This window comes from Serpula lacrymans, assembly GCF_000218685.1.
Source record: "Serpula lacrymans var. lacrymans S7.9 unplaced genomic scaffold SERLAscaffold_9, whole genome shotgun sequence".
In the NCBI taxonomy this organism is placed as follows: domain Eukaryota; kingdom Fungi; phylum Basidiomycota; class Agaricomycetes; order Boletales; family Serpulaceae; genus Serpula; species Serpula lacrymans.
Window position 1 is genome coordinate 298,736 of NW_006763298.1, and position 24,582 is coordinate 323,317.

The window sequence follows — 24,582 nt, forward strand, 5'->3', positions numbered from 1 at the left end:
AGATTATGACAGAAGATAGATTTATTTATTTGCTGGGTGATGAATTCTATATGGTGCTAAGTCTTACTATGGGGTTAACAGTGAAGCAATGTCCTGCCGAGTGATGCCGCCAACACGGATTTGACCGAAGGGGGCCTCCCTGCTACGAGGCCTTACTGTGGATAAGACTAAAAGAAGGCTACATTTTCGGTTGGATGGATCTCCCCAAGATGGGACCCTATCGATATCTTCACATACCCAAGTATCTCGCATCCCATTTGCTAGTGCAGAGCACAGGCAGACACGATAGTCTGTAAGTTAGGTATGAGATGAGGTCTGGAGAGGATCTCCTCGCAGTCTGGAATGCATTTGGATGAAGCAGATAAACCGTATATCTTCAAAGACAAAAAATAAAAAATAAACCAAACACTTGTACGCAATAATTGACGAGAACCTGAAAGCGAAAATACTAGTTATAATGCTTGACGACGATACCACGAACAATCTGCTCTTCCACACCTTTCTCTGTGCCTTTCTTCAATTCTGTACGTCCATAGGAAGTAGTTCTATCCTTCCTCCATTGCTCGTACAAAGGCGCATCTTCGTCTGCACATCGACGCTCCACACCTACACGCTGTAATACAGGGCTCTCAACGAGAGGAATGAGCCTAACATCATCATCGGGCATCGAAAAGTAGAATACTCCAAGACGATCGTAAGCGAGCTGATCTCCAGGAGGTCGTACCACACGATGGATGGTAGGTTTGTAATATCCACCGGAAAAAAACTCCATAGCGTCGCCAGTATTGATCACCTTGAGCATCGTGTCATTTGGAATGATGAAGAAAACCAATTTAGACGGAGATGCCTTACCAGTGCGTTGTCTATGTGCCTTACCCACTTCCACTTTCCATCCTTTGACAGGATCTGTAGACCACCCACAGGCTGACTCCACAAGATGGTGACGCTACCGACGTCTACATTTAGCAAAATTATCAATGAGACTTTCCCTGCCAGTGTCACTGTAGGATGATACTAACCGGTGTGTCCCTTCAACCACACATTCTTCGACAGCTTCTCTTCTTCCTCAGACCGTTTGTAGCTGGTGATGTGTCAGTGGAATCCGTGGTTACAACGTGTAGGGGGAAAATCACTATTTCATGAAACGTACTGCTCATGGTGGATGATTATATCGCTGTCCGCATATAACTCGACAAGCACTGACCTGCTGTCTCCCCAGCTACATCAAACTTGTGTTTCTCCACCAGAGTATCTTCTGGGAGCTCAAGGCTGAGCGCCAGCAGCCTGTCATGAAGCGTGAACAGGCACTTTTTTAATAGTTATCCGTGACTCACTTTAGGATTGGTTGAAGAACATTGGTATGGTTGTGTCTAGCAAAGGCATCGATTTCAGGCATCAAGGGGCGTAAAGCTTGTGGATGAGGACGCTTGTACACGTTTCTATTGACTACAAAATGCACCATGTTAACGCTTACCGAGCCTTACAGGTAGATGTGCCGGAAACTTACTTCCATAGTGTTCGATCTGGTCGAGAACTTGATTCTCAGTATCAACACGCTGTCATGGTAAGTCTTTCGTTTAAACTTTTCGAAATTCAGGCAAAATGATATGGTAGCATTACCCAATACCGACGAGCCTTGTAACCTTGATAGTATCCCACCTTTGCGATATTCGCCGTGTACGTCTTCATCTCATCTGGGGGCACAACTGTGAAAGGCACATCGGCTATATCGAAGATTCGGTCACGCTATGTATAGAAGTGGTACAGCGCGCAGTTGAGATTGGTGGAAAGAAAGCTGGAGAGATGGTGAGTTACCTGAGCTTGCGTGTATCCGTGGTTGATAGCGTACACGAATCCATTCGAGCGTAAGGCATCGCGCACTTCAGGATAAAGCTCTGCACGACCTTCTGGAGTCTGAGCCTTGGCTAAATCAATGATAGCAAGATCCGCAAAGTCCACTGGGAAAAGTACATCCTAGAGGTCATCGACAAAGTATCCTTTAGATGACGGCAAAGACGTACAATTCTCTTGAGTGGTAGGTGGAGGGATATAGCGTGCACACTCAGGAAGTGATGTGCTTGGTACAGGCATTGCACTTTATATCGTTATATTGAACTATTGCTGTAGTTGGCCTCGCGTATATGAGGGGATGGGAAAACTTCGTTATGCCTTGAAATCGAAGCCAGACAGGCTTTTATCGGTAGGCCAGCTGGTCCTGACGATTTTGGAAAGGCACTATTTATATCTGGAATTCGAGAATGGTATTGTTTGCTTGACAGTATTAACATTTTGGACCAAGATGGCGAGAAAAGCGGCCTCATGATATACCGACAGTGTGATTCCCCGCGTGTACGGTTTTCAATTATCCTTTGCTTTAGTAAAGCTTCAACGGATGATGGTATTTATTGGATGCAGACGTTAGGCTGTATAACGATACAGAGAATAATTGCAGTTCTCATACATACCTTGAGCTTGGCTGCGAGACAAGGGCTAACCAAAAAGCATATCCCTTGCTCCTCAGACTGAAATGTAATCAGATATACAGCACGATTGAAGGGCGAGTGGAAGCGAAGAGGTGTAGCAACAATGGATAATATTGGGAGCGGAGTCATTTATTGTTAGTGATTTTATTTACCTTACTGAAAAGGTATCAGACTGTGGGCCGTAGTACGCACTTGGATTTTGCTGATAGTCGGCAGCGATTGACTTTCGGAGGTTCGCCCTGTGGGAGGCTGGGAATGTTCCTCCAGCTGAGTACATATAAGTACCAAACCACGTCGTACCTTGAGATACCGGTGAATATATGTTCACATGACGACGATGCTGCGCTTGCACCATTCCAAGACCCATTCATCATGAACATCAGTTCTGCAACTTATCAGATGCAAATCAAAGATACTGACAGACATTCCTGATAAGAAACTTGTCGAAATCCACGCCACGGGCGTCCAAGTCATCGCCATCATCGATATCCGTAACTGTCGGTCATCATTGTGGTCTTACAAATTTGGTTTTGGCGTGAAGTCATGGATAAATTGAGGTTGCGCAACCTGTAACCACGTTGCCTCTTATCATCCGTGCGCGCCATATGATAAACTAAAGTATATGTGCCCCATCGCAGAGGTGTCGAGCTCAAGTTCCAGTTTTTTTAGAGTCGACCTCGACTGTGACATGAGTGTTCCGGGGGCCTCGCCCTCGCATGTTGGCGATGTTAATGTCGGGGGCATGGTGGCACAATCTCATTCTGTCGACGCTCGCTTTGGTAGATTCAACGAAGTCCATGGTCCTCAAATCAACAACGAAGCTCATGGCCCTCAAACCATTCACACCACCATCAACAACTACGGTCTGACATATCCTCTTCTGCCCGAATGTAGTCTAATACAGTACAGTAGATATCTCAGCTGCCTTGAAAGAACGCCAGGACTTTGAAAACTGGCTATCCCCTCTGAATTTTCGCCAAACGCAGAGTGAAGTTCGTGGGATTTGGCGAGAGGGAACGGGAGGATGGGTGCTGGAGAATGAGACATTTAAACAGTGGCTAAGAGGTGATCTGAAAACCCTTTGGTGTCCTGGGATTCGTAAGTGCACTATCACAATCACGATCTACATGCCAATATGCCGAGTCATCTAGCTGGTGCTGGGAAGACTGTTCTTGCGTAAGTCTAGCAGCAAATCAATTAAATCCATCTTGAGCGGTCATCACGTACGTTTTTACTAGGTCATACATCATTAATCATCTCGAGAAGAACAGAGATAACGATGCTACTGTGGTTTACATTTATTGCAACTATAAGGAACATTCGGGGCAGACCGCCTGTAATCTCGTTGCAAGTCTTCTGAAACAGCTTGTACAAGATTTCCCCCTTGCGTTTGGGCGCATCAGCGAAGAATTCAAACGTCATCGAGAACAAGACTTCCGTCCAACTCTATCCGAGATTCGCGACGCATTAATAAACGAAATTAAACAATACTCCCAGGTCTTCATCATTGTGGACGCTTTAGATGAGATTTCCGAGGATGACGATACTCGTTCTGAGATGCTGCATTGTCTGCAATCCCTGGAAGGTAGTTTGTTAGTGACTTCTCGTGACATATCATCGATCAAGGTAGTCCTTCACGAAGCTCTTCGCATAGATATTTGTGCGCATGAAGACGATGTACGCAACTATATCACAAACCGTATTCGCTTGCGGACACAATTGGACAGGCTGTTGGGTGACGCTTTGAGAGAAGAAGCCATTGAGCGTCTGATAAGAGAGGCTCAAGGCATGTGAGTGCTCCATAGAGTTATATTTATTCTTACAGACACCAGATCTTAACATGCCAATGAAGGTTTCTGCTATCTCGTATGCACGTGGACCTACTAGCACACCAAGTCACTCGTAATGATATTCGACTCGCTCTTGAAAATCTCCCCAAGGAGGTGGGAGGTGCTTATGACAAAACTATGAAACGGATATATGAAGGCCGATATGGAGAACTAGCTAAGAAAGCCATCACGTTGATTGTTTTTGCCTCTCGACCGCTGTTTTTCACGGAGCTTCAGGAAGCCCTAGCCTTTTCAACTGGTCTGCGTGAGATCAATGCTGATGACCTGGTGGATAAAGAGACGATAATGGAAGCCTGTGCTGGCATACTTATTGCTGATGAAAACACAGATGTATGCCGTTTGGTCCGTAAGTTACTTGATGCATGGTCCAAGTGCTATTACTTAAATCTGTTTTCATTAGATTACTCTGCGCAGGAATATCTAGTAAAACGTGGAGATTGGGCTTTCCCAGACCCCCAAGCGCAAATCACCAATATATGCCTAGACGCTCTCTCTGTGTTTCCACCGAAAGATGTACGTCTTATTGACCTTTACCGCGGCCAAGGCTTCATCTTTTATGCACGACAAAATTGGGGCCGCCACGCACGGAGTATTGAGAAGACAATCCCGATGGTGATCCGCGAATTCTTAAGTTGTGAGGCGAACGTTGAGAATGCCCTGAAACTCATACACTCTCGCTACTTCAAGGGGGGTTCAGCATTGCATTTGTGTGCCTACTTCGGTCTTGAACAGACTATCGATTACTTGCTAGGGAACGACGCTGCTGTCGATCGAAGAGACAGCCAGAATAGAACACCATTGTTCATTGCTGCAGAAGAAGGGTATGCCTCTGTGGTGAAGTTACTACTTGATCGAGGTCATGACATCAATTCGAGGAACGATCTTCGCGATGACACACCACTTGGTGCTGCAGCGTATTATGGGAGAATAGAGGTAGTTCGAGTGCTATTGGCAGTGCGTGAGGTATGTGTCAACCCAAAGGATAATAATCGTGATACACCGCTCTCGCAAGCAGCTTTCCAAGGTCATGTGGAGATTGTCAAGCTGCTGTTGGAGAGGGATGATGTGGATGCGGACTCAAAGGACACTAATAATCAGACGCCGCTCTCGCAAGCAGCTTACCGGGGGCGTGTGGACATCGTCAAGCTGCTGTTGGCAAGGAACAGAATAGATGTGGACTCGAAGGACGACCACGGTTGGACGCCGCTCATGCGAGCAGCTTACCAGGGGCATGTGGACATTGTGAAGCTGTTGTTGGCAAGGGATGAAGTAGACGCGGATTCAAAGGACAATAATGCTTTGACATCGCTCTCGCAAGCAGCTTCCCAAGGTCATGTGGAAATTGTCAAGCTGTTGTTGGCGAGGGATGAAGTGAATGTGGGCTCAAAGGACCGTAACGGCCGGACACCGTTCTGGTATGCCATTCAGGATGGGCGAGTGGAGATTGTTAGTCTGCCGTTAGCCAATGATGGTGTGGATGTCGACTCGCAGTACGAAGAAGGTTGGACGCCACTTTCACCTGCAGTGGTCCAAGGCAAGACCGAAGTTATTGAATTACTATTAGCGAGGCCCGAAGTAGACATTTTCTCGCACAAAGATTGCGATTCCACACCATTCATCCTTACAGCTAATCAAGGGAAAGCAAGCATAGTCCAGATGCCACTCCACGAGATATGCATGTCACTGGCTTTCTCGTTCCACGCGTCTTACCGCAAGGAATTGGCCCGGTTGCTTGTCATAAAAGCTTCAATAAACTTCAACGTGAATTGGAAGGATCCGTGTGGTTTTACACCCCTATGGCTAGCGGCCTGGAATTGTGATGAAAAGACGGTGGAGCTTCTGTTGGCTTACGATACAGTTGACGTGAACATTATCCCAGTGGAGAGTGGCCTGAGTATACCGCCATTGTGGGCTGCAGCATATCGTGCTTTTGTGAAAGTGAACGAGAATCTGGGTTTTAGTTCTTCCATTTATCATGCCCCCAATGCAAATAACACCGATAACAACAACAGGCAGAGGTGAGTCGATATCAGTGATCCTATTGATAATGATTCACCTATCACAGGAAAAGAGGAGCCAGGAGGAGGGGCAGCAAGGCGGCAACGATAACGATGTGTCCCCACCCCCTTCCATCACCCGGAAATGACCTTGAAAGTGACAAAGATTCTGGGTCGGATTTACGGAAGGGTGTGATATTAAACTCGCTGCTTGCAAGGAGTGATGTTGACGTGAACTGGAAAAACAAGCTCGGGGAAACCCTTCTTTTAATAGCAGCAAAGCACGGATGCAAATCTCTTGTAGAACAGCTACTCTCCAGACGTGACATCGATATGAACTTGCAAAACGACAATGGAGACTCGCCGCTTCAGTGTGCAGTACGTTTGGGCTACGAGGAAGTGGCCGCCTTACTTGTTGCACGGGATGGTGCTACAATCACTCAACCTAGCTCCTCAGAACCCATCTCCGTGGAACAGCTTTACCAAGCACCTTCTCAATCTTCAATCCAAGGAAAACGGAAGAGAAAAGTGGAATTTATAAAGGGGGAACCGACTCAGTTAGAACTTGCCAATGTGAAACGGACCCGCATTGATATGGAGGATAGTTCTGATTATGGCATGTACCATGGCTATTGACTGGTATAATGGGGAGAACCTAGGAGTAAACTCTCCTCTTTTAAACTGGGTAAAGGTCATTGTCCTCAAAGGTGGCATTATATCTTATTTATCGAGCGTCCTTTGTACGACCTCGTATAGAACATGCACAGTTTACGCAGGCCTTTATTCTCTAAATGTAATATCTAATTACACTTGAGTCATATCTGTACTGTCGCCACATGATTCGAGGATTTGCAGGTCAACAGTATGATGGATAGCAGATTCAAGAGGTTAAGGCGGGCACGACATGACATTCACAGAGGAGACAGGTGAGCACTATTATATGCCAAGTGAACAGGAGTGGTTAAAAGCGGCCAAACGCAGCTTGTTACAGTAACATCCCATTGATGCTAACTATCACTACATAGCTGGGCTCATCTTCGCAAATAAGGTTTTGTCGCATCTATACGACACGAGCAATGATATAGTAGGTCGATATTGTACTCTTTCACTTCAAAAAAAAAAAAACATATACTGACAGACATGGTCAGAAGGCTGCAAACAAAAGAACGATCAGAGGGCATCAGGAGGATATTGCAAGGGTCACCTCGAGGACAGTGTCCTTAAACCCATCCAGCAAGTTGATGGCAAAAAATATAAGGTTCTATATTCGTCTATGTACCAGCAATACCTGAATGGAAACGAACGGATGGAACTAGTTCTATTTTTTCTCTATATGGCCATCGATGATGGAACCTTGAGATCCGCTTCATAAGAAGCGGCATCGTTGAATACTTGTACGTCTTTGCGTACCTCTACCTCTTTAAGCTGGATGTTTTTACTCCTTTGTGATGATGATTGCCATGAGGCACCGTTATTAGTCTGTCAATATTATGAGCATGTGATAGGGGGGGTGTACATAAGACTGGTTCGTACGTCTGAATCCATATCACGAGTTCCAGCCATTTGCTGCCTCAGGTCCTGGCGTGCAAGAAGAGTATCAAGGAGTGTCTGAATTTAGCAAGACAAGCAACTTTGTCAGCGACGAAACCCACGGTTGACGCGTTACTTGGCAGCTTACGTTGGTATATATGCGACCGATGGGGATAGCAAACATGCCATACAAGTTGGTCGTTGGGTAACGGAGAAATGTGATGAGATCACCCAGGGAGAAGATACCCGCGAAGAGACCAGTTTGGATGGCACCACGGATCAAACGATTCAGTACGGTATCTGTCTTGTGGAAGCCAGTTCGTGACCGAGTAAGGATGATCGTAAGCGTAACTACGATGAGACATAACAACGATCAGCATCCATCAATCGAAGAGCAGGAAGAAAAGGCAGTCCTCGTACCGGTGATGAATAGGTCAAGGCTGACTTGCATCGCCAACCAGCCTGTAACGAGGCTATCCAAGGCAGAGAGTTCGACCAACCTAGGTAAAATAGTGTGAACTTGGTGCGCACGGTGGTCTCTACCCCATACTTGGACCTACACTTTGATTATCCATGCTCTGATACCGCAAGCCATTCCGAGGGCAAAGGTCGGCACGGCAAGCACAAGGATAACACCAAACAGGACTCGACTGTTGCTCAGACGATAGATACTGGGGACCATAATCTAGGTTAAGTTGTCGACTCCCTCACGCTTCCATTACTCACCGATAACCTAGGAAAACCTGCGTCAACAAAGCTGCCAAGGCCGTCGCGATTGGAGTAAAAGTGTATGGCCAAAGTGCGGCTGAAATAAGACGTTAATAAATATGGAAACGTTGTAGCCCAGAGCAAGAAGGATTTACACGTTATAGCAGTAGGATTATTGTAGTTTGTCACGCTGCGAGGCGCTGAGATGAATATCATAGGCAATACAAAGAATACCATACCAATATACCCAAGCCATGTAAATGGCACTAACGTGATGATGATCAACATAGAGGGGTGCATAATAAATACTGACAGACGTACGAAATGCTGTGGACGGTGTCGAGGATGAACAACACCAACACCATGTACCTACCGGCGGCAAGTTAGTGCTAAAATTATCAAAGCGAAGGATGTGCCTACTTTATTGCTGGATGATCATTGAACTCTGACATACGCGCGGAGATCAGCAAATGAAAGTATATTAGCCACGCGAAAACATACTTATTCTGTGATAGGCAGCAAATTGGTACGTGACCAAGCCATAGAGATACGTATTGACTGCATGGAGATGTGGCAATTAGCAGAGAAAAAGCGTCAATGACGGTAAAGACGTACAGAATATCCCAACTAGCAAGGTACCTGTGGGGAAATATGAGAGCTTAGAGAGTGTATGGAGATAAGAGGAAAGAAACTGACCAATGGTGGAGTCGTATATACCCATAGTCGACAGTTAGTTGCTAGTTACAATTGGGAAGCGAGAGGACAGCCAGTTGAATGCTAGCTTCAGTGTGTGAAATGAGCGAGTACGGGGATGCCAACGAGAGCAAAAGCGAGTTCTGGCCATCTTAAAGGCTACCGGCGACTCAATAGTTGTGTGTGGGTTCACACGAGACGGGGAGGTTGCATATGTTGAGGATTATTGCTCGTTTGAGCAGGTACTATAATATTTTTTGTGGCAGGGTAGGAAGTGGACGGAAAGGGCCGACTGAATCGGCAAGTGCACAGGAGGCGAGGAAGTGAGACAAGGAGGGGTTCTATTGGAGTCCCCCTTTACAGCACTTACAGCAACAATGTACGCCAATTTCGGGGACAGCAAACGTAGCGAGTCACGTGGTATGAGATCGACACTCGATCGCCGATCTGCGATTTGCTTCCGTGCCTCGCTAGAACAGGACTCAATCTTGCTCTAGCAAACGTTAACCAAAAATACCAGACCGTACTACATGCTTCATCTACATGCTGTGACTCACACAGGCTCCATCATATCATCACAAGCACTACGATCTAAGTACTCCCCACCGTACTTCTTGTGGTCAGAGATCAGCGTCAACGCCTCCGAACTTTCAAGTGCCTCCAACTTAGCTGATACTCGATATCGTACACACTCATACCGCTTCCCAGGGCTAACATATGAATGGTAAAGTTCGTGCCACTACGGAATAACCCGCTATCCAAAACGCACCCCATTTCCTTCATTTACAATCGTCTAGCCCTTCATTTCACTCCTCTTCACCATTTATTAGCCTCCTCATTAGTCTGCACCTTTTCCTGTGGGAGCGATATATTGCGCCCTACTATCCGTGCGATCACAGGACTTTGTCACTTTGTCAGTCATAACAGGGCCGATAAAACCTCATTTGCATTACGCACCCGTAGCACTGGTATACTTATATCGCACACAACATATCACCACTTCAAACTCGAAAAACCACCCACTACTCTCAACCAGCATACTCTCATATTCCGATTTCAATTTCAACATGTCCACTCCTACTATCTTCTTCCTTGGTGCTACAGGCTACCTTGGTTCTGAGTTCTTGATCCTCCTCAATCGCGACTTTCCTCAATACCACGTCGTCGCCCTCGTCCGATCCTCTTCTCTCTCTCGCGTCCCTCGCTTGAAGGAGATTTATCCGAACTTATCGGTCGTCGAAGGCTCGCTCGACGATGATGCCGTTATCCAGGAACAAGTCGCGAAAGCCGACATTATCATCAATAGCGCAAGTTCTGATCATCTCCCCAGCGTAAAATGTGAGTCTCGGAACCTTTGACTATCGTTTCCACCGCTTATCTCGCCATTCCATAGCAACACTCGCGGGACTGGAGAAAGGATCCGCAAGTAAACCTGGGAAGCCTCCTTTGTACATTCACGTATCGGGCTGCGGCATCATCAGTGACGACGCTCGTGGAGAACCCGTCGAAAACGTTAAAGAATGGTCTGACATCGGATTGGATCTGAAAGAGTGAGTACCGGCGTTGTCTGGATTTCGAGATAGCGAATTGACGGCGAGCACATCGATAGTTGCCCATCTACGAATACGCATTTAGAGTCTGATATTCCTGTGCGTCGTCGCTGCATGGCATTTTCGTTAATTCACGTAACTTCCGCTAAAATAACGATACGCAGATCGTCGAAGCGGGTACGCGTAAGGAAAATCCCGTTCGCACGATTATCCTCTACCCTGGCCAGGTTCGTGAATATGTCTATAATATATTGTAGAAGAAGTTCTAACGTTGTTGACGTTTGGTATTTAGATCTATGGCGTTGGACGAGGTATGATGACTCTCACCTAAGGATTGAATAACGCTTATGTGACACCTTGCAGGTGTCCAGAGAAACACCTTATGGTTGCGTATCTTCTTTGATATGACCAAGAAGCTCGGTTACATGGGAACCTGGGGTCCTGGAGCAAATTCGATGAACAATGTTCACGTTATAGATGTGGCTTCGGCTTTACTCCTCCTATTCAAATCTGCACTCGAGGGCAAGGCTGAGGAGGGTAAAGACGGTATCTGTACGTTTCCCTGGCCTTAAGTGTTTGCGTCCGGCTGATCGCATCAATCAATCTCCAGACTTCTGTGGAAGCATGCAACCAAAGATCTCATACCACGACTGGACCGAAAAGATGGGAGACGTGAGGCGATCGAACGGTGTCATCTTTATCGATTTTACTGACTATATCCCCACTATGACCAGTACTTATTCAACAAAGGAATCTTGAAGCAAGGTGGTACTCGTCCCATGCCAGCAGAGGTTGTCGAGCCTCTGGGCCACTGTAAGTCCTTTGAAAGAATTTCCAGTTAGAATTTATGGTTGATCGTAAATTTTCTTCTTCATAGACGGTTGGTCGCTGTTGGGTGGCAATCAGTTCGCTAAACCACAGCGACTCGCACGACTTGGGTGGGAACCTACAGAGACGGCCAAACTCTCCCTTATGGACTCGTTCCCAGACGCAATTGAAGCGTTGTTGGAGGACCTCAATTAAGAGGCTCAATCGGTGATAGGCTTAACGAGGATTAGATTAATATTGTGTAGTAAATGGAAATGACTACTGTAATCGAATGTTTTCTTTTCTGATGCGAGAAGTGAGACGTTATCGTCACCTTACTGGAAATGATAAGAATATTGACATGTATGAGTGGCAAGACAGAACCTTTGGTGCTGACCTTACCAATAGAGACATGTCAGGCTTAACGTGATCCATATTATTATCAGACGTTTGACTCGCGCGTAGATGTGATTCAGAAGCATATCGTGGCATAGATTCGTTGAACAGTGCAAAAAGGTAAAAGGATGCATCTGGAACGATGACACGAGGATGTTTCACTGTAATGACCACTGAACGTAACAATCAATTTGACTGCAGACGTAGGCAATCTTACCTGCCAACTTGACAACCCGCTGATCGCTGTTTAAGTTGTAAGGTGAAAGAAGGTATCAGAGCACCATTTGATTTTCGTTAGCACATGGAAGAAATATTATAGATACACCACACGGATGCAGTGAGCATCGAGATACAAAGTTACAGAGCTTCTGCGGCGGAGATGTACAGTACTGGGAAAGCGAGCGTCAGGACAAGGCACCACGGCCGGATGCAAAAATAAAGACAGACCATTATTTCCCCGAACAAAAGCATCGCCGTAGCGATTAGTGAGAGTGCCATTCACGTGTTCTTCAGTCTGCTCTAAGGCAATATTCATGTATCCATCAAGACATGAAAGCACACCTGCATTGTGCCCATTCAGTCCGGTACGATGGATTCAGACGGAAAGTACGACTTACCGCGGTAATCCACTCCCGATGTGAGACGAACGATGACCCTTTTCCCTACTACGCCCTTCAAGAAATCAGTTGGAGATCCCGAGGTTGTGATAGGCGGTGGTGGTGGTGGCGAGGCCTCGTTTGGAGGAGGAGGGGGCGTTGTCTCGTCCATCGGATAGATTGCAGTCGGACTGTAACCTGTTTTGCTCGCGTCGCGGTTGTACGCCTTGGTGTGGTCGTGTTTGGCTCTCTCGCAGTGGGACAGGCTCGTTTTTGATTCCGGTACCCGCGATTGCATGATTGCTCATGAAGACCTTGTACGACGACAGCCATCATGCCAACGGTCAAGCTCGTCGTTATCGGTGCTTCCGGTGTAGGCAAGACTAGTCTGCGCACTCAGGTAACCTCATTGTTGACTCTGAGCTTAGTCTTGTCTGTACTCATTCTTTATTATTAATAGTATATATCAGGGCGTTTCTCAACAGGCTATCGAGCTACCATAGGTGCTGATTTTATTTCCAAGACACTTCCTCATCCAACCAAGCCAGACCAGTCCGTAACACTACAAATATGGGTCAGTTCCCCTCCTTGCTTTTGACTTGTTTTTTCTGAGCTCGACGGTGTCGTACGACTTTATCATAACATCACACAGGACACCGCCGGTCAGGAGCGTTTCTCCAGTTTATCTGCGGCATTTTTTAGAGGCGCAGACGCTGCTCTGCTGATGTTCGACGTCAACAAACCTGAAACGCTCACAGCCCTCACCAGATGGTGGTCGCAATTCCGCGAGAAAGCGCCTTTGTCAGACGATGAATTAGAAGACTATTGTTGCGTCGTCGTTGGAAACAAGATTGATGTGGTTGACCCATACGCTCGCGTCCCTCCAGTTTCAGAATCAGAAGCTTTACAATTCATCAACGAACTAGTCCCTCCTTCAACTCCACCTCCATCTCCTCCGTGCGAAATCGCCATTCCTCACGTACAAGAATTATCTATGTTTCCCAGTATAACGATGTCTCATAATAATGGAGACATAGATCTCCCCTTACTAACACCTCGCACACGGTCTATCGACATATCCCACCACTACAAACGCCTATCTAAATCCCGCTCCCGTAGTAGTAACCAACTTAACAACGGTACTATGACCAGTACGCATACTGGCTTCACAACTTTCCACACGCCATCCTCCTCTCTCTTCGACGCCTACGAGTCAGCTCGCTCTTCTCCAATCCCTTCCTCCGCCCGTTCCTCGAGACCGACATCGCCTACCCGTACCCCACGCCGTATCCCGTCAGTTTCGAGTACATCGTCCTCTGCCGTCACTATCACTCCGAGTTTATTCAATCGAGGTCAAGCGGTTTCAATGGCTCATTTGCCTGTTTCTCGGCCAGAACGGCGGCCACGACTCTTTTTAACGTCAGCCAAGACGGGGGAAGGTGTGGGCAATGTTTTCGAATACATTGCTCGTCGGGTGGTTCTCAGGTGGGAATACGAAGAAACAATAGAAGCAAGGACGCTGCTCTTTCGGAGTCCGAATGATACAGACGCGGAGACGGTCCGTTTAGGACTCTCGCAAGATAGCAAACGAAGCGCTGGTATAAGTTCATGCTGTGGACGATAACTTAGAACGAGACTGAGTATCTTTTATTTTTATGTATTTCTGGATCTTCGTGGGCGCAGACCTTACAATCATCTTTTCAGTTTCTATTTGTTATAGTTTCCGTCTTTTCATGTTTTTGGATTACAGGGAACGGTGCCATTGCTGCATAAATTAAGTGCGTCGTAGAAATTCATTTACCGGACAATTTATCAGTTCATTATTGGGCTTTTCACCATTTTGTACTTTCAGAGTCGGCTTTGTGACTATTTTAGATACTCATCTACAGATACTACAGGCTATAAACTTAACAATTTGCTTATATCTGCAGCGAGAGTCAAAATTGTTGGCAAAAACGTGGGGTCGAGTTGGATTTTCTTGTCATGCACTTTCTTGGGCTCACATCTAGTTATACTGCACCATCCACTGTTGGCCGCACGTAAGGCATTATCGCATCTCCATCCAACTCAGCCCTTGGTCGCCCATCCAACGTCTGAACCATGGCTCACTGCATGCATCGTTTGAACCTCGATATTTGTGAATGCGCAGAGTCGAGATCATGTCCCGTCCGAGTAACCGACTTCCGCCAAAGCGACAGCAAGCAAATAGGATATCCCTGAAACCTGGAGGGCGAGGCCGCCCCAGGGGGCATATTTCGATTATGATACCAAGATGATACTGCATTAATTTATGACTTATGACATCTATCATAAGTCCACTGCAATCTCGTTTTCCCTCGAGAGCAGCAAGCATAGCAATTTTATATAGGTATAGGCGCCCACACTCTCTTTGCGTATAGCAGGGATCCGAGTAGCCTGTTTGCCACCATGGTAACTGATAGCGTGCGTATAAATGGCTTTCATTCCTTGGTAGTGTTCCCTTGTCGGCGGGGAGAGAATATTCTTCAACAAACGTCTTAAAACGACTCCCGTAAGTACGCCAGAGTACGAATTTGAATCTGTTACATTACAATTATTAGCGATAAAGACACATGATAGCGTTAACCATAAATAAGTCAGCTATTGTAACAGTGGGAAGGGTACGAAGTTCCAGTTGTAATTCGTGAGTTTGAAAAAATGCAGGTAGTGTAGTACGGATAAATTAAAGTACATAGCTTATTCGTCGGGGATAGATCCTTTCTCTACATCTTGCTTTTGGTCTTGCCGGTAGGCCCATTTTTGCTTGCTTTCCACCCAATTCCGCTGTATAAACCGAACTGGCCAGCAAAGTCGGATCCAGAAACCCACATCAGGATCAGATCCGTGGAAATGACTGGTCCTTTGAAATGTCACGACAATCCAGATGGTAGCAAGTGTCAATAGCACCGTCGTTATAGCGTAGTGAGCCAAAGATCCGTACGACTGAGGATTGATCTCTTTTACATTCATACCAAATACTGTCTGAACCATGCCATCAATTCAGAAGAATGTGATAATAGTTGCGGGCAAAGATAACATACGGCTGTAAAGTTGGCAGGCAGGAATATCATCGTGAGGTAAGATATCTATATTCGAGATCAGCCAAGCGAATCTATCTGCGTTTATTGGTGGACTTTCCTGCTTCATGGCAGTGGAATCTCGCAAGGTGGCTTTTGTTAATTCTTTCATTTGTTTACTGTCATCGATATTTACAGTGGCGAATGCCTATAATGATTAAGATATTTGTAAATAATAGGAGATTTTTTTCGTGAGTAAGAAAGCCCAGCACCATGTGGGAAGGAACTTACGAGATTCATGACATTTTGCAAACGTTTGCTATGTATATCTCTGATACCTTCTAACCTTTCAATCGCAGATAGCAGATTTCTGCATTCTTTCTTGAGGAGGTCCTTTGATGCTTGCCGCTCGTGCCGTTGTTTTTCATCATGTGGAAGAGTCTCCGTCGCTGGATGGGGAGTCTCTAACACAAATATAACCGACTTGGTGAAATCTTGTAGCAAAGTCGCGTAGAACAAGAGATGAGCTTGTATAATGTGCAACTCGCGTGTCAGACGCATTTCGTTGGTGGTAATGACGGATGATTCCTGAGAGAAGTAGCTAAGCTCTCGAATTGTTCAAAGATACTAGAAGACACATACCAGAATATTGATGTGGGCGTAAAGAATCTCAAATGATTCGTCCCACGCGTATAATGCGTACCACAATATAGACAATAGGACAAAGGTGGGGTCGCTGGTTTTGCTGAGTACATTTTGCCAGTAAACACTCTTACCAATTGAATATAACAGGACTTCCATTTGCTCAGCACCAGTCCTATGGGAGTCAGAATCCGGATGGTACGATATGATGGTACTTGATGTTGTGGAGCGAACCATGTGTAGGGAAAGAAGGTCGAGCATGAGGATATGTCGAGCTAACTTAGGCGTTAATCAGTGTCAACAGAATGTCTGTAGCAAAAACGACTTACAAGAACGAAGAAAAAGTGGAGACTGGGTATCTATAATTTCGTGTGAATCTGAGAGGAAGGACAATCTATCAAGACTGGGGCGACAGAAACACGTATTTGGTTTACGAACCTATACTACCATGCTGTGATGCATCAGGGGAATGCCTTGGGTACATGCCAGTTGTTGAGGGCACAGTTGCCGACTGGGGAGGGGGACATTGCACGGCACGTATGAAGGGTAAAGTAATCGTGATATCTAAGCTATCTGTGAGTGTAACCTGACGACTATGGTGAACAGTAACATACGGTCTCCTTCTCCTGGTTTCACTTCTTCTTGATACCGCGATGGTATCCAGTTTGTAGAAGAAGAGAAAAAGAAAGGTTCGATAGTATATCTACTCGAAGTCAGATGTATTGTGCCCACTTGAAGGATCACAGACAATACATACTTTTTGCCCAACATTTTGAGAATGGGGACCGTCATTTTATCCACAAACAATGCTCGAACACGAATGCCTTCTGGACGCTGTTAAAAGGAGATTTGGCTTGGTAAAAAAAAAGTATCAGATGTTAAGATTAACGCTTGCATCAGCTTGGAATGAACTCCAAATCTCTTCTTCGTTGGTACTCCATATCTTGAAATTCTCTGTCTCCCCAACGACAAAAGAGCCGTCGTCTTTGACATCGACGCTATATATTGAACAGCAACCAGAGTGAAGACACCGAATCAACATCTCGCTGCGCGCCACTTGCTCTGGAGTCCAATTGGGGAAAATGCTCTGTGGATAGCCTTTCCACGACTTGTCGAAAGGAACTATCTCTTTCGACGGTTGACCAGGCTTGAGATCTACATCAAAATTAATCCACGGCCAAGGGCCCGATGGCATAGCATGGCGATACCTACACAAAGACACAAACGCCAGTCAGGGTACCGTGATGTCCTATCACTGAAGAACCCCGAACTTACATCGGCACAGGCGTCCGCCTGGGCATCTTCCAGCCGTTACTGGCCACTGGACAAGCATCGTGAACGATACGGTGTGATTCGTCTGTGAGTGATAAGTGTTGTAAAGACATCACTTTTTATTGGGGTATATGAGGTTGAAGAGGTTGAAGGGGACGTTATACGAGAACAAGAAACGGAGGGAAAACGCTTGCCAAGCTAGCGCTGTAGCTATAAGACATCAGAAGAGACGCCCAGGACAGCATCAGTGACCGAAGCGGGGTAGTCGATAGCCGAGAACTACGGATTGATCCTCGTTCAGCTTTTAGGCTTAGTTCACAGTCCTCAACGTTGCAAGCAAGTGAGAGGGTGTACCTTTTTGAGGCTGTGTGTATCGCATAAATGTATAATATCAGTGTTCTCTGGAGAACAACTGCATATGGATACTACTTAGTACAAGATTACGGTCTACCAGGCATGTTTAGCTAAGTCTTTTAGTGTGGCGGGTAGAGAGTAGAGGTCTTACCTTGTTCTTTGGAGACCAAAGTGTAGCAATGAGTGGTTAAAGCTCGGAAATTTGTAAATGAGAACTTAACATGTGCAAGTCGTGCCTCGCATGCCTAATCAGGAAGCTTTCAGCCGCGACTCCAGGCTGGCCATCCTTACATATCAGATCTGTGCTAACATCATCTTTTACTTTTTGTACTGTAGAATATGAAGGTGAAGTGTGTTCGAGCCTAACATTGGCTGTCACATCTGTCGGGTAGTACTGTCAATGCATACAAACTCAACAACTCATACACTAGTGTCCAATGTAAAGGGATGAGCTCTAAAACAAAGTCCCATGAACTCCAACCTAATACATTGCAAACATTAGCGGTAAAGACATCGTCGTAGACTCCATGATAGCTGTAACATAGATCCTAAATAGCAGTTGTAGCAGCTACACAGTGACTCGATCAACGAGCGTACGTAGTCAGTCATGGTTCGTGAGTTGAGAAATATGCAGGTATAGTAGTGCGTAAAGAAAAAATATGAGCCATAGCTTAATCGTCAGTGATTGATCCTTTTTCTAGATCTTGCTTTTTATTTTGAGAATTAATTTTCGCGGCTCGTCTTTGATTATATTCCCTCCACTTGCGCAGTGAAACTCGAACAGGCCAGCAAAGCCGGATCCACACGCCCTTGTCAGGACCAGGTCCGTGGAAATGACTGGCGCTTTGAAGAGCCACGACAATCCAAACGGTGGTAAGGGTCAGTAACACAGTTGTTATAGCGTAGTGGGCCAGCGTTTCGTAGGAACCCGAGTTAATTTCTTTAACATTCATTCCGAATACCGTCTAAATGACCAAGATTTTGAAATTAGCAGGGAGTAAAACAGTGGGGAAATCAAAACATACACCCGTAAAGCTTGCAGGTAGAAAAATCATCGTGAGATAAGATATCTACGTTTCGTGTCAGCAGAAGAGACATTATAGTATAGTGGTACACTTGCCTGCTTCATGGCAGTGGAATCTCGCAAAGCGGCTTGCGTCAACTCCTTCATTTGTTTACTGTCGTCAATATTCACAGTGGCGAATGCCTATGATCTCGTCAGCGGACGACCCTGTGAAGTCTAATTAAATAGAACATACGAGATTCATGACGTTTTGCAGACGTTTACTATGCATATCTCTGATACCTTCTAGCCTGTCAATTGCAGACAACAAATTACTGCACTCTTTCTTTAGGAGATCCTTCGAGTCTTGTTGTTCCTGTCGTCCTTTTCCATCAGGAAGATCAGCCTCCGTCGCAGGATGGGGAGTCTCTAACACAAACATAACCGACTTGATGAAATCTTGTAGAAGGGTGGCGTAGAACAAGAGATGAGCTTGAATGATATGCAGCTCGCGTGTCAGGTGCATTTCGTTAGTCGTAATAACAGATGACTCCTACGTGCAAGTTAGTTTGCCGGACATATTACTCAAGAGACTACAATCACAGACCAAAATATTAATATGAGCGTACAGAATCTCAAAAGATTCGTCCCATGCATATAGTGCGTACCACAGCATGGACAGCAGCACAAAGGTGGGATCGCTGGTTTTACTGAATATTTTTTGCCAGTAAACGCTCTGGCCTATCGAATATAACAGACCGTTCATTCGTTCTGCACCAGTCCTATGCGAATCTGAGTCCGAATGGTACGAGATGATAGTGCTTGTATCCTTGGAGCGAACCATGTGTAGGGAAAGAAGATCAAGCATGAGGATATGACGAGCTAGCTTAAACGTGAATCGGCGCCAGCGAGATGGCCACAGCGAAAGACTTACAGGAACGAAGAAAGAGAGGTGACTGGGTATCTATGATTTGATGTGCGTCTGAAAGAAAATATAACGGTTCACGACTTGGGTGGTGGAAATTGTTATTTCGAGTTACGAACCTAAACTAACACGTGATGGATATGTTTTAGTGAAATTCGGGTACGTGCTCGTCGTCGAGGGCGCAGTTGCCGACTGAGAAGGGGGACATTGCACGGCGCGTATGAAGGGTAAAGTGATTGTGATATCTGAGCTGATTGTCAGTGTGATATGATGCCTACGATGAACAGTAACATACGGTCTCCTTCTTTTGGTTTCACTTCTTCTTGATATCGCGATGGTATCCAGTTTGTAGAAGAAGAGAAAAAGAAAGGTTCGATAGTATATCTACTCGAAGTCAGATGTTTTGCGTCAATTGGAAGTATCAAAGACAATACATACTTTGTACCCAACATTCTGAGAATGGGGACTGTCATTTTATCCACAAATAGTGCTCGGACACGAGTGCCCTTTGGACGCTGAGAAGCAAGGGTGGCGTTCGGGACAAAAATATGACCGATAAGATTTTGGCTTACCTCTGCCTGGAATGACTTCCAAACCTCTTCTCCATTGGTACTCGATACCTCAAACCTCTCTGCTTGACCAACAACGAAGGAGCCATTGTCTTTAACGTCGACATTGTATATCGTGCAACAACCAGACTGTCGGTTCTGGCACTGGGTTAACATCTCGCTGCGCGCCACCTGCTCGGGAGTCCAATTGGGGAAAATGCTCTGTGGGTAGCCTTTCCACGACTGGTCATAATGAGTCTCTTTCGACTGTTGACCGGATTTCAGGTCCACATTAAAATCCATCCATGGCCAAGGGCCTGATGGCATGGCATGGCGATACCTATGCAAAAGCACAAAAAGCTAGTAAGCGCTGGAACGAGAGGTGCCATCTGACACTAAGAAAATGGCCAAACTCACATTGGCGCAGGCGTCCGCCCGGGCATCTCCCAAGCACTACTGGCCGCTGGGCGCGTAGTATGAATAGAGCTCCGGGGAGAAGCCATGCGGTGTGATCTATTCGTGAGGGGTAAGTGTAGTAATGACATTCTTCGTTAGTTGGGTATCACGAGGGCATGCGAGATGGAAGGAATTGTAGTAGGAGACAAGAAATAAGTAGAGAGACACGGACAATGCCAGGTTGCAATTATAAGACGCCCGAAAAGACGCCCGAATGCATCAGCGGCCGGGTCAGGCAAGCTGGGCGGTCGATAGCCGAGAACTACGGAATGATCTTGACCCTGCCAGGTTTCATGTCAACTTAGAACCTCAGTGATAGAGCCTGTCCACGGTGGTCTAACGTTGCGATCTGTCACTTGTTCGCGATAGCGGTATGTAATCAGATCCTTACCACGAGAATGCACGAAGACAACAAGCATGGAGTTAACAAACGAAGGGCGGAACCCGATCGAAACCACGTTGCTGACCTTACTTGCTACATGGGCGAAAATATCCCAGATCCCACCATATTGTTCCCAGTTTGTACTAAAACTCCCATTTTCCACCTTTGTTTATATGAAAATCCCGTTGTCAAATTTGCCGGTCCATCATTTCATACTTATCTGTTAAAAATAAGATAAGATAAGAGGCAACCCTTGAATTTTAAGTAACGCGCCTGCGCAATGCATCATGCATCATGGCCATTACAGTGATAAACGCAACTATACCATTTCCGCTGATTTTGAAGCTACCGCATGGAACTAATACACGAGTGGGTTGTTGGTAGAATGGTGTAAGATAACTCCATTGACAACCGTAGTTCCTATGTATCAACTCAATGAACTTCGAGTCCACATGCAACCACTTTTAAATTTATAAACCTGCTGTACACGGCTGCTGAGGCCTGAGGATCACTGGCAGGATGCATCAACATGGATAGATATTAGGCGCAAGAGGCCTATAAGTAGCTAAAACACGCTGCGACCCCATGGGTATATCTCCCCCGGCACCACCAGACGATGACATACGAATCTCATTTATAGGTCGTCGTAAGGACGAGGCCCATCATGGATCATGGAACCTGTTAGACCATCGCACCAACACACTGGCGGAACAAGTGAATGTACATAATGGTCCGTGAGTAAAACCAAGCAACTAAATAGGTGTAGTATACAATAACACGTATGCGACATAGCTTATACGGGATACCCTGTTCCTTTCTCTTCGTCCCGACCTTGAATCTGAGATTGCTCCGTCGTAGTGTCTGTTTGCTTTTTCTTCTTCGCCAACTTTCGATGCAGCGCTCGAACTGGCCAGCCCAAGCGCACCCAAAAACTCTTCTGTGGCCCAGGACCGTGGAAGTGGCTGTTGATTTGAAAAGTCACCACGATCCAAACGGTGGCGATTGTCAGTAACAGAGTTGCAATGGCATAGTGTGCCAGCGTTTCATAAGATCCTGAGTTGATCTCTTTGACATTCATTCCGAATACAGTCTAACCAAAACTATCAGCACCGGAGAAAGCACGCAGGAGTGGAAAGGCCTACAGCTGTGAAACCTGCAGGCAGGAATATCATTGTGAGGTAAGATATCTGTACCTGGGTTAGCGTCGGGTGTACTAGTGCCTCACCATATACTTGCCTGCTTCATCTGTTTACTGTCGTCTATGTTCACGGTGGCGAATGCCTAGAAATGTATGAGCGGAAAACTGCATCTCAAAAGGGCGGCAACTTACAAGATGCATGACGTTTTGCAAACGTTTACCATGCATATCTCTGATACCTTCCAACCTTTTTATGGCAGATAACAAATTGTTGCACTCTCTCTTGAGGAGGTTCGACTCCTGATTATCACCTGCAAGGCCCTCCATACCAGGGTGAGGAGTCTCTAGCACAAAAGTCACTGATTGGCTAAAGTCTTCCAATAACGTCGAGTAGAATAACAGGTGGGCATGTATGACGTGCAACTCGCGGGTCAGATTCATCTCGTTCGTAGTAATAACGGACGATTCCTGGACAATTTGATGGGTTATTCAGGATGCTCAAGATGTGCAAATGGAAATAAATCTTACCAAATCGTTGATGTGGGAGTACAATATTTCAAAGGCTTCATCCCATGTGTATAGTGCGTACCACAGTATAGACACTAAGACGAAAGTGGGGTCCTTCGTTTTGGAAAATATTTTCTGCCAATAAACGCTCTGGCCAATGTAATAGAGAAGGCCGCTCATGCGTTCAGCACTGGTCCTATGCGAATCGGTATCTGAGTGATACGAGATCATAGTGCTTGAATCCTTTGTGCGGATCATGTGTATCGAGAGAAGATCGAGCATAAGAATATATTGGGCTATTCATGCATTAGTTGGCTACCTCTGAAACACAGAGAAGGTTGGATGAAACATACAGGAGCGAAGATAAAGTGGCGATTGAGTATCGATAATTTGCTGTGCATCTGGAAAGTAAATAAGAAGTCAAGATTAAGTGGGTTAGTTTGTCTGGAAATTTACGCACCTATACTACTACGCGATATTAGGTGAGTTTTCTTGAAAATAGGGGGATATATACTTGTTGTTTCTGACTGAGACAATGGACATTTCACAGCTCGTATGAAGGGTAAGGTGATTGTGATATCTGATTTTATTTTTTCAACGCGACATGAGGATGACGGAAAAGGGTGACTTACGGTCTCCTTCTCCTAACTTGATTTCTTCTTGGTATCGTGAGGGTATCCAATTCACGGACGAGGAGAAAAAGAATGGTTCAATATTATACCTACTCAAATCGGATTATGAGTCTGTTCATATGAAGAACCATGAATGACATACTGCGTGCCTAACATTCGGAGCACTGGGACCGTCATTTTATCCACGAACAAAACACGAACCCGGATGCCCTCTGGACGCTAGAAACTGAAGATTGGTATCGCGATAAATCAACGAAACGCAACAATCTGTACTTACGTCCTTCCGGAACAACGCCCAACACTCGTCGGCATTATTGTCTGATACATCGTACTTATCCACGTCACCAATTTCAAAAAAGCCATCGTCCTTGACATCAATGTTGTGTATCGAGCAATGTCCGAATTCTGGGCACCGAGTCAGCATCTTGCTGCGCTCTACATGACGCGGAGTCCAGTTCTGGAAAAGACTTTGTGGATAGCCCTTCCATGACATATCCTGTGTGCGTCCTGCCTGGATATGGCGACCAGGTGCTAGGTCTTCGTTAAAATCCATCCATGGCCAAGGGCCCGATGGCATCGCATGGCGATACCTATGCAAAACAAGAAGAAAAAGGTCAGTTCAACGTATCTAAGTGGGCAGGACTACTCAAACTCACATCGGCGCAGGCGTTCGCTCTGGCATCCAGCCGGTGCTATAGGGTGGCGGGGCTGCTTCAGCGCTGGTGGAACTTTGTGGATAGGTATTGTTACGATTTCTATTCGTACGCCGAAGTAACATCATTTCCTTGTTGAAAGGACGCAATTCGACAAGAACTTGGGAGGATGGATGAGAGTGAGAGTTAGAGCCAAGGAGGTACCAACTTTAGGGTGCAATTATAAGACGTGAAAAAGACGCCCGGGTGAATGGGCGGCCTAAGCCTTGCCTAAGCCTTAGGAAAGCAGGTTATACGGGAGGTTGACACCCGGAAGCAAGTTGACCCTGAAAAGCTCTGAAAATGTGGGCTTGAGTGAGTGCCCGACCTTGATACGAGAGCGAACGAAAAGTTTTCATGACGGAATCTTGTGCCAAAATGTCGTG

The 24,582-nt window shown here is 45.9% G+C and overlaps 11 protein-coding genes across 11 annotated transcripts; 4 read left to right on the forward strand and 7 right to left on the reverse strand.

Moving 5' to 3' along the window:
- Positions 1-448: 448 nt before the first annotated feature.
- On the reverse strand, positions 449-2,091 carry SERLADRAFT_371075 (uncharacterized protein; the record flags this gene model as incomplete). Its single annotated transcript, XM_007319962.1, has 8 exons — positions 449-793; positions 853-956; positions 1,020-1,081; positions 1,201-1,284; positions 1,335-1,479; positions 1,632-1,746; positions 1,816-1,958; positions 2,022-2,091. 8 exons carry the CDS (start codon positions 2,089-2,091, stop codon positions 449-451), a joined length of 1,068 nt encoding a protein of 355 aa, XP_007320024.1.
- Positions 2,092-2,378: 287 nt separating this feature from the next.
- Positions 2,379-3,113, reverse strand: SERLADRAFT_471200 (uncharacterized protein; the record flags this gene model as incomplete). The annotated part of the gene is made up of 3 exons (XM_007319963.1): positions 2,379-2,522; positions 2,636-2,732; positions 2,784-3,113. The coding sequence occupies 3 exons, from the start codon at positions 2,848-2,850 to the stop codon at positions 2,456-2,458; spliced, it is 231 nt and encodes a 76-aa protein (XP_007320025.1).
- On the forward strand, positions 3,078-4,263 carry SERLADRAFT_471201 (uncharacterized protein; the record flags this gene model as incomplete). The annotated part of the gene is made up of 5 exons (XM_007319964.1): positions 3,078-3,346; positions 3,396-3,581; positions 3,635-3,659; positions 3,722-4,075; positions 4,138-4,263. The coding sequence occupies 5 exons, from the start codon at positions 3,106-3,108 to the stop codon at positions 4,151-4,153; spliced, it is 822 nt and encodes a 273-aa protein (XP_007320026.1).
- Positions 4,264-6,512: 2,249 nt separating this feature from the next.
- SERLADRAFT_393410 (uncharacterized protein) lies at positions 6,513-7,164 on the forward strand (the record flags this gene model as incomplete). The annotated part of the gene is made up of 2 exons (XM_007319965.1): positions 6,513-6,574; positions 6,596-7,164. A coding segment is annotated over one exon (260 nt), but the record flags the coding sequence as incomplete, so codon positions are not given.
- Positions 7,165-7,175: 11 nt separating this feature from the next.
- On the reverse strand, positions 7,176-9,359 carry SERLADRAFT_471207 (uncharacterized protein; the record flags this gene model as incomplete). The annotated part of the gene is made up of 13 exons (XM_007319966.1): positions 7,176-7,809; positions 7,864-7,938; positions 8,009-8,211; positions 8,281-8,360; positions 8,421-8,531; positions 8,587-8,665; positions 8,724-8,758; positions 8,808-8,834; positions 8,890-8,937; positions 8,989-9,013; positions 9,070-9,126; positions 9,184-9,207; positions 9,265-9,359. 13 exons carry the CDS (start codon positions 9,287-9,289, stop codon positions 7,660-7,662), a joined length of 939 nt encoding a protein of 312 aa, XP_007320028.1.
- Positions 9,360-10,188: 829 nt separating this feature from the next.
- On the forward strand, positions 10,189-11,922 carry SERLADRAFT_471209 (uncharacterized protein; the record flags this gene model as incomplete). Its single annotated transcript, XM_007319967.1, has 9 exons — positions 10,189-10,599; positions 10,655-10,811; positions 10,871-10,910; positions 10,976-11,038; positions 11,104-11,122; positions 11,175-11,363; positions 11,422-11,483; positions 11,546-11,624; positions 11,689-11,922. 9 exons carry the CDS (start codon positions 10,329-10,331, stop codon positions 11,832-11,834), a joined length of 1,026 nt encoding a protein of 341 aa, XP_007320029.1.
- Positions 11,923-12,215: 293 nt separating this feature from the next.
- Positions 12,216-12,810, reverse strand: SERLADRAFT_471211 (uncharacterized protein; the record flags this gene model as incomplete). The annotated part of the gene is made up of 3 exons (XM_007319968.1): positions 12,216-12,403; positions 12,462-12,575; positions 12,632-12,810. The coding sequence occupies 3 exons, from the start codon at positions 12,780-12,782 to the stop codon at positions 12,372-12,374; spliced, it is 297 nt and encodes a 98-aa protein (XP_007320030.1).
- Positions 12,811-12,898: 88 nt separating this feature from the next.
- Positions 12,899-14,530, forward strand: SERLADRAFT_471213 (uncharacterized protein; the record flags this gene model as incomplete). Its single annotated transcript, XM_007319969.1, has 3 exons — positions 12,899-13,010; positions 13,071-13,184; positions 13,263-14,530. 3 exons carry the CDS (start codon positions 12,945-12,947, stop codon positions 14,232-14,234), a joined length of 1,152 nt encoding a protein of 383 aa, XP_007320031.1.
- A 628-nt stretch (positions 14,531-15,158) lies between these two features.
- Positions 15,159-17,553, reverse strand: SERLADRAFT_471215 (uncharacterized protein; the record flags this gene model as incomplete). Its single annotated transcript, XM_007319970.1, has 10 exons — positions 15,159-15,610; positions 15,670-15,714; positions 15,767-15,853; positions 15,937-16,233; positions 16,288-16,562; positions 16,617-16,664; positions 16,726-16,851; positions 16,902-16,990; positions 17,045-17,121; positions 17,183-17,553. The coding sequence occupies 10 exons, from the start codon at positions 17,480-17,482 to the stop codon at positions 15,326-15,328; spliced, it is 1,629 nt and encodes a 542-aa protein (XP_007320032.1).
- Positions 17,554-18,584: 1,031 nt separating this feature from the next.
- SERLADRAFT_439555 (uncharacterized protein) lies at positions 18,585-20,892 on the reverse strand (the record flags this gene model as incomplete). The annotated part of the gene is made up of 11 exons (XM_007319971.1): positions 18,585-18,878; positions 18,939-18,983; positions 19,028-19,120; positions 19,173-19,469; positions 19,524-19,798; positions 19,851-19,898; positions 19,961-20,086; positions 20,137-20,225; positions 20,280-20,356; positions 20,414-20,729; positions 20,807-20,892. 11 exons carry the CDS (start codon positions 20,890-20,892, stop codon positions 18,585-18,587), a joined length of 1,746 nt encoding a protein of 581 aa, XP_007320033.1.
- An 851-nt stretch (positions 20,893-21,743) lies between these two features.
- SERLADRAFT_471226 (uncharacterized protein) lies at positions 21,744-24,292 on the reverse strand (the record flags this gene model as incomplete). The annotated part of the gene is made up of 11 exons (XM_007319972.1): positions 21,744-22,317; positions 22,370-22,414; positions 22,464-22,508; positions 22,558-22,833; positions 22,894-23,168; positions 23,226-23,273; positions 23,333-23,452; positions 23,505-23,593; positions 23,647-23,723; positions 23,782-24,094; positions 24,161-24,292. 11 exons carry the CDS (start codon positions 24,283-24,285, stop codon positions 22,021-22,023), a joined length of 1,710 nt encoding a protein of 569 aa, XP_007320034.1.
- Between the last annotated feature and the right edge of the window lie 290 nt (positions 24,293-24,582).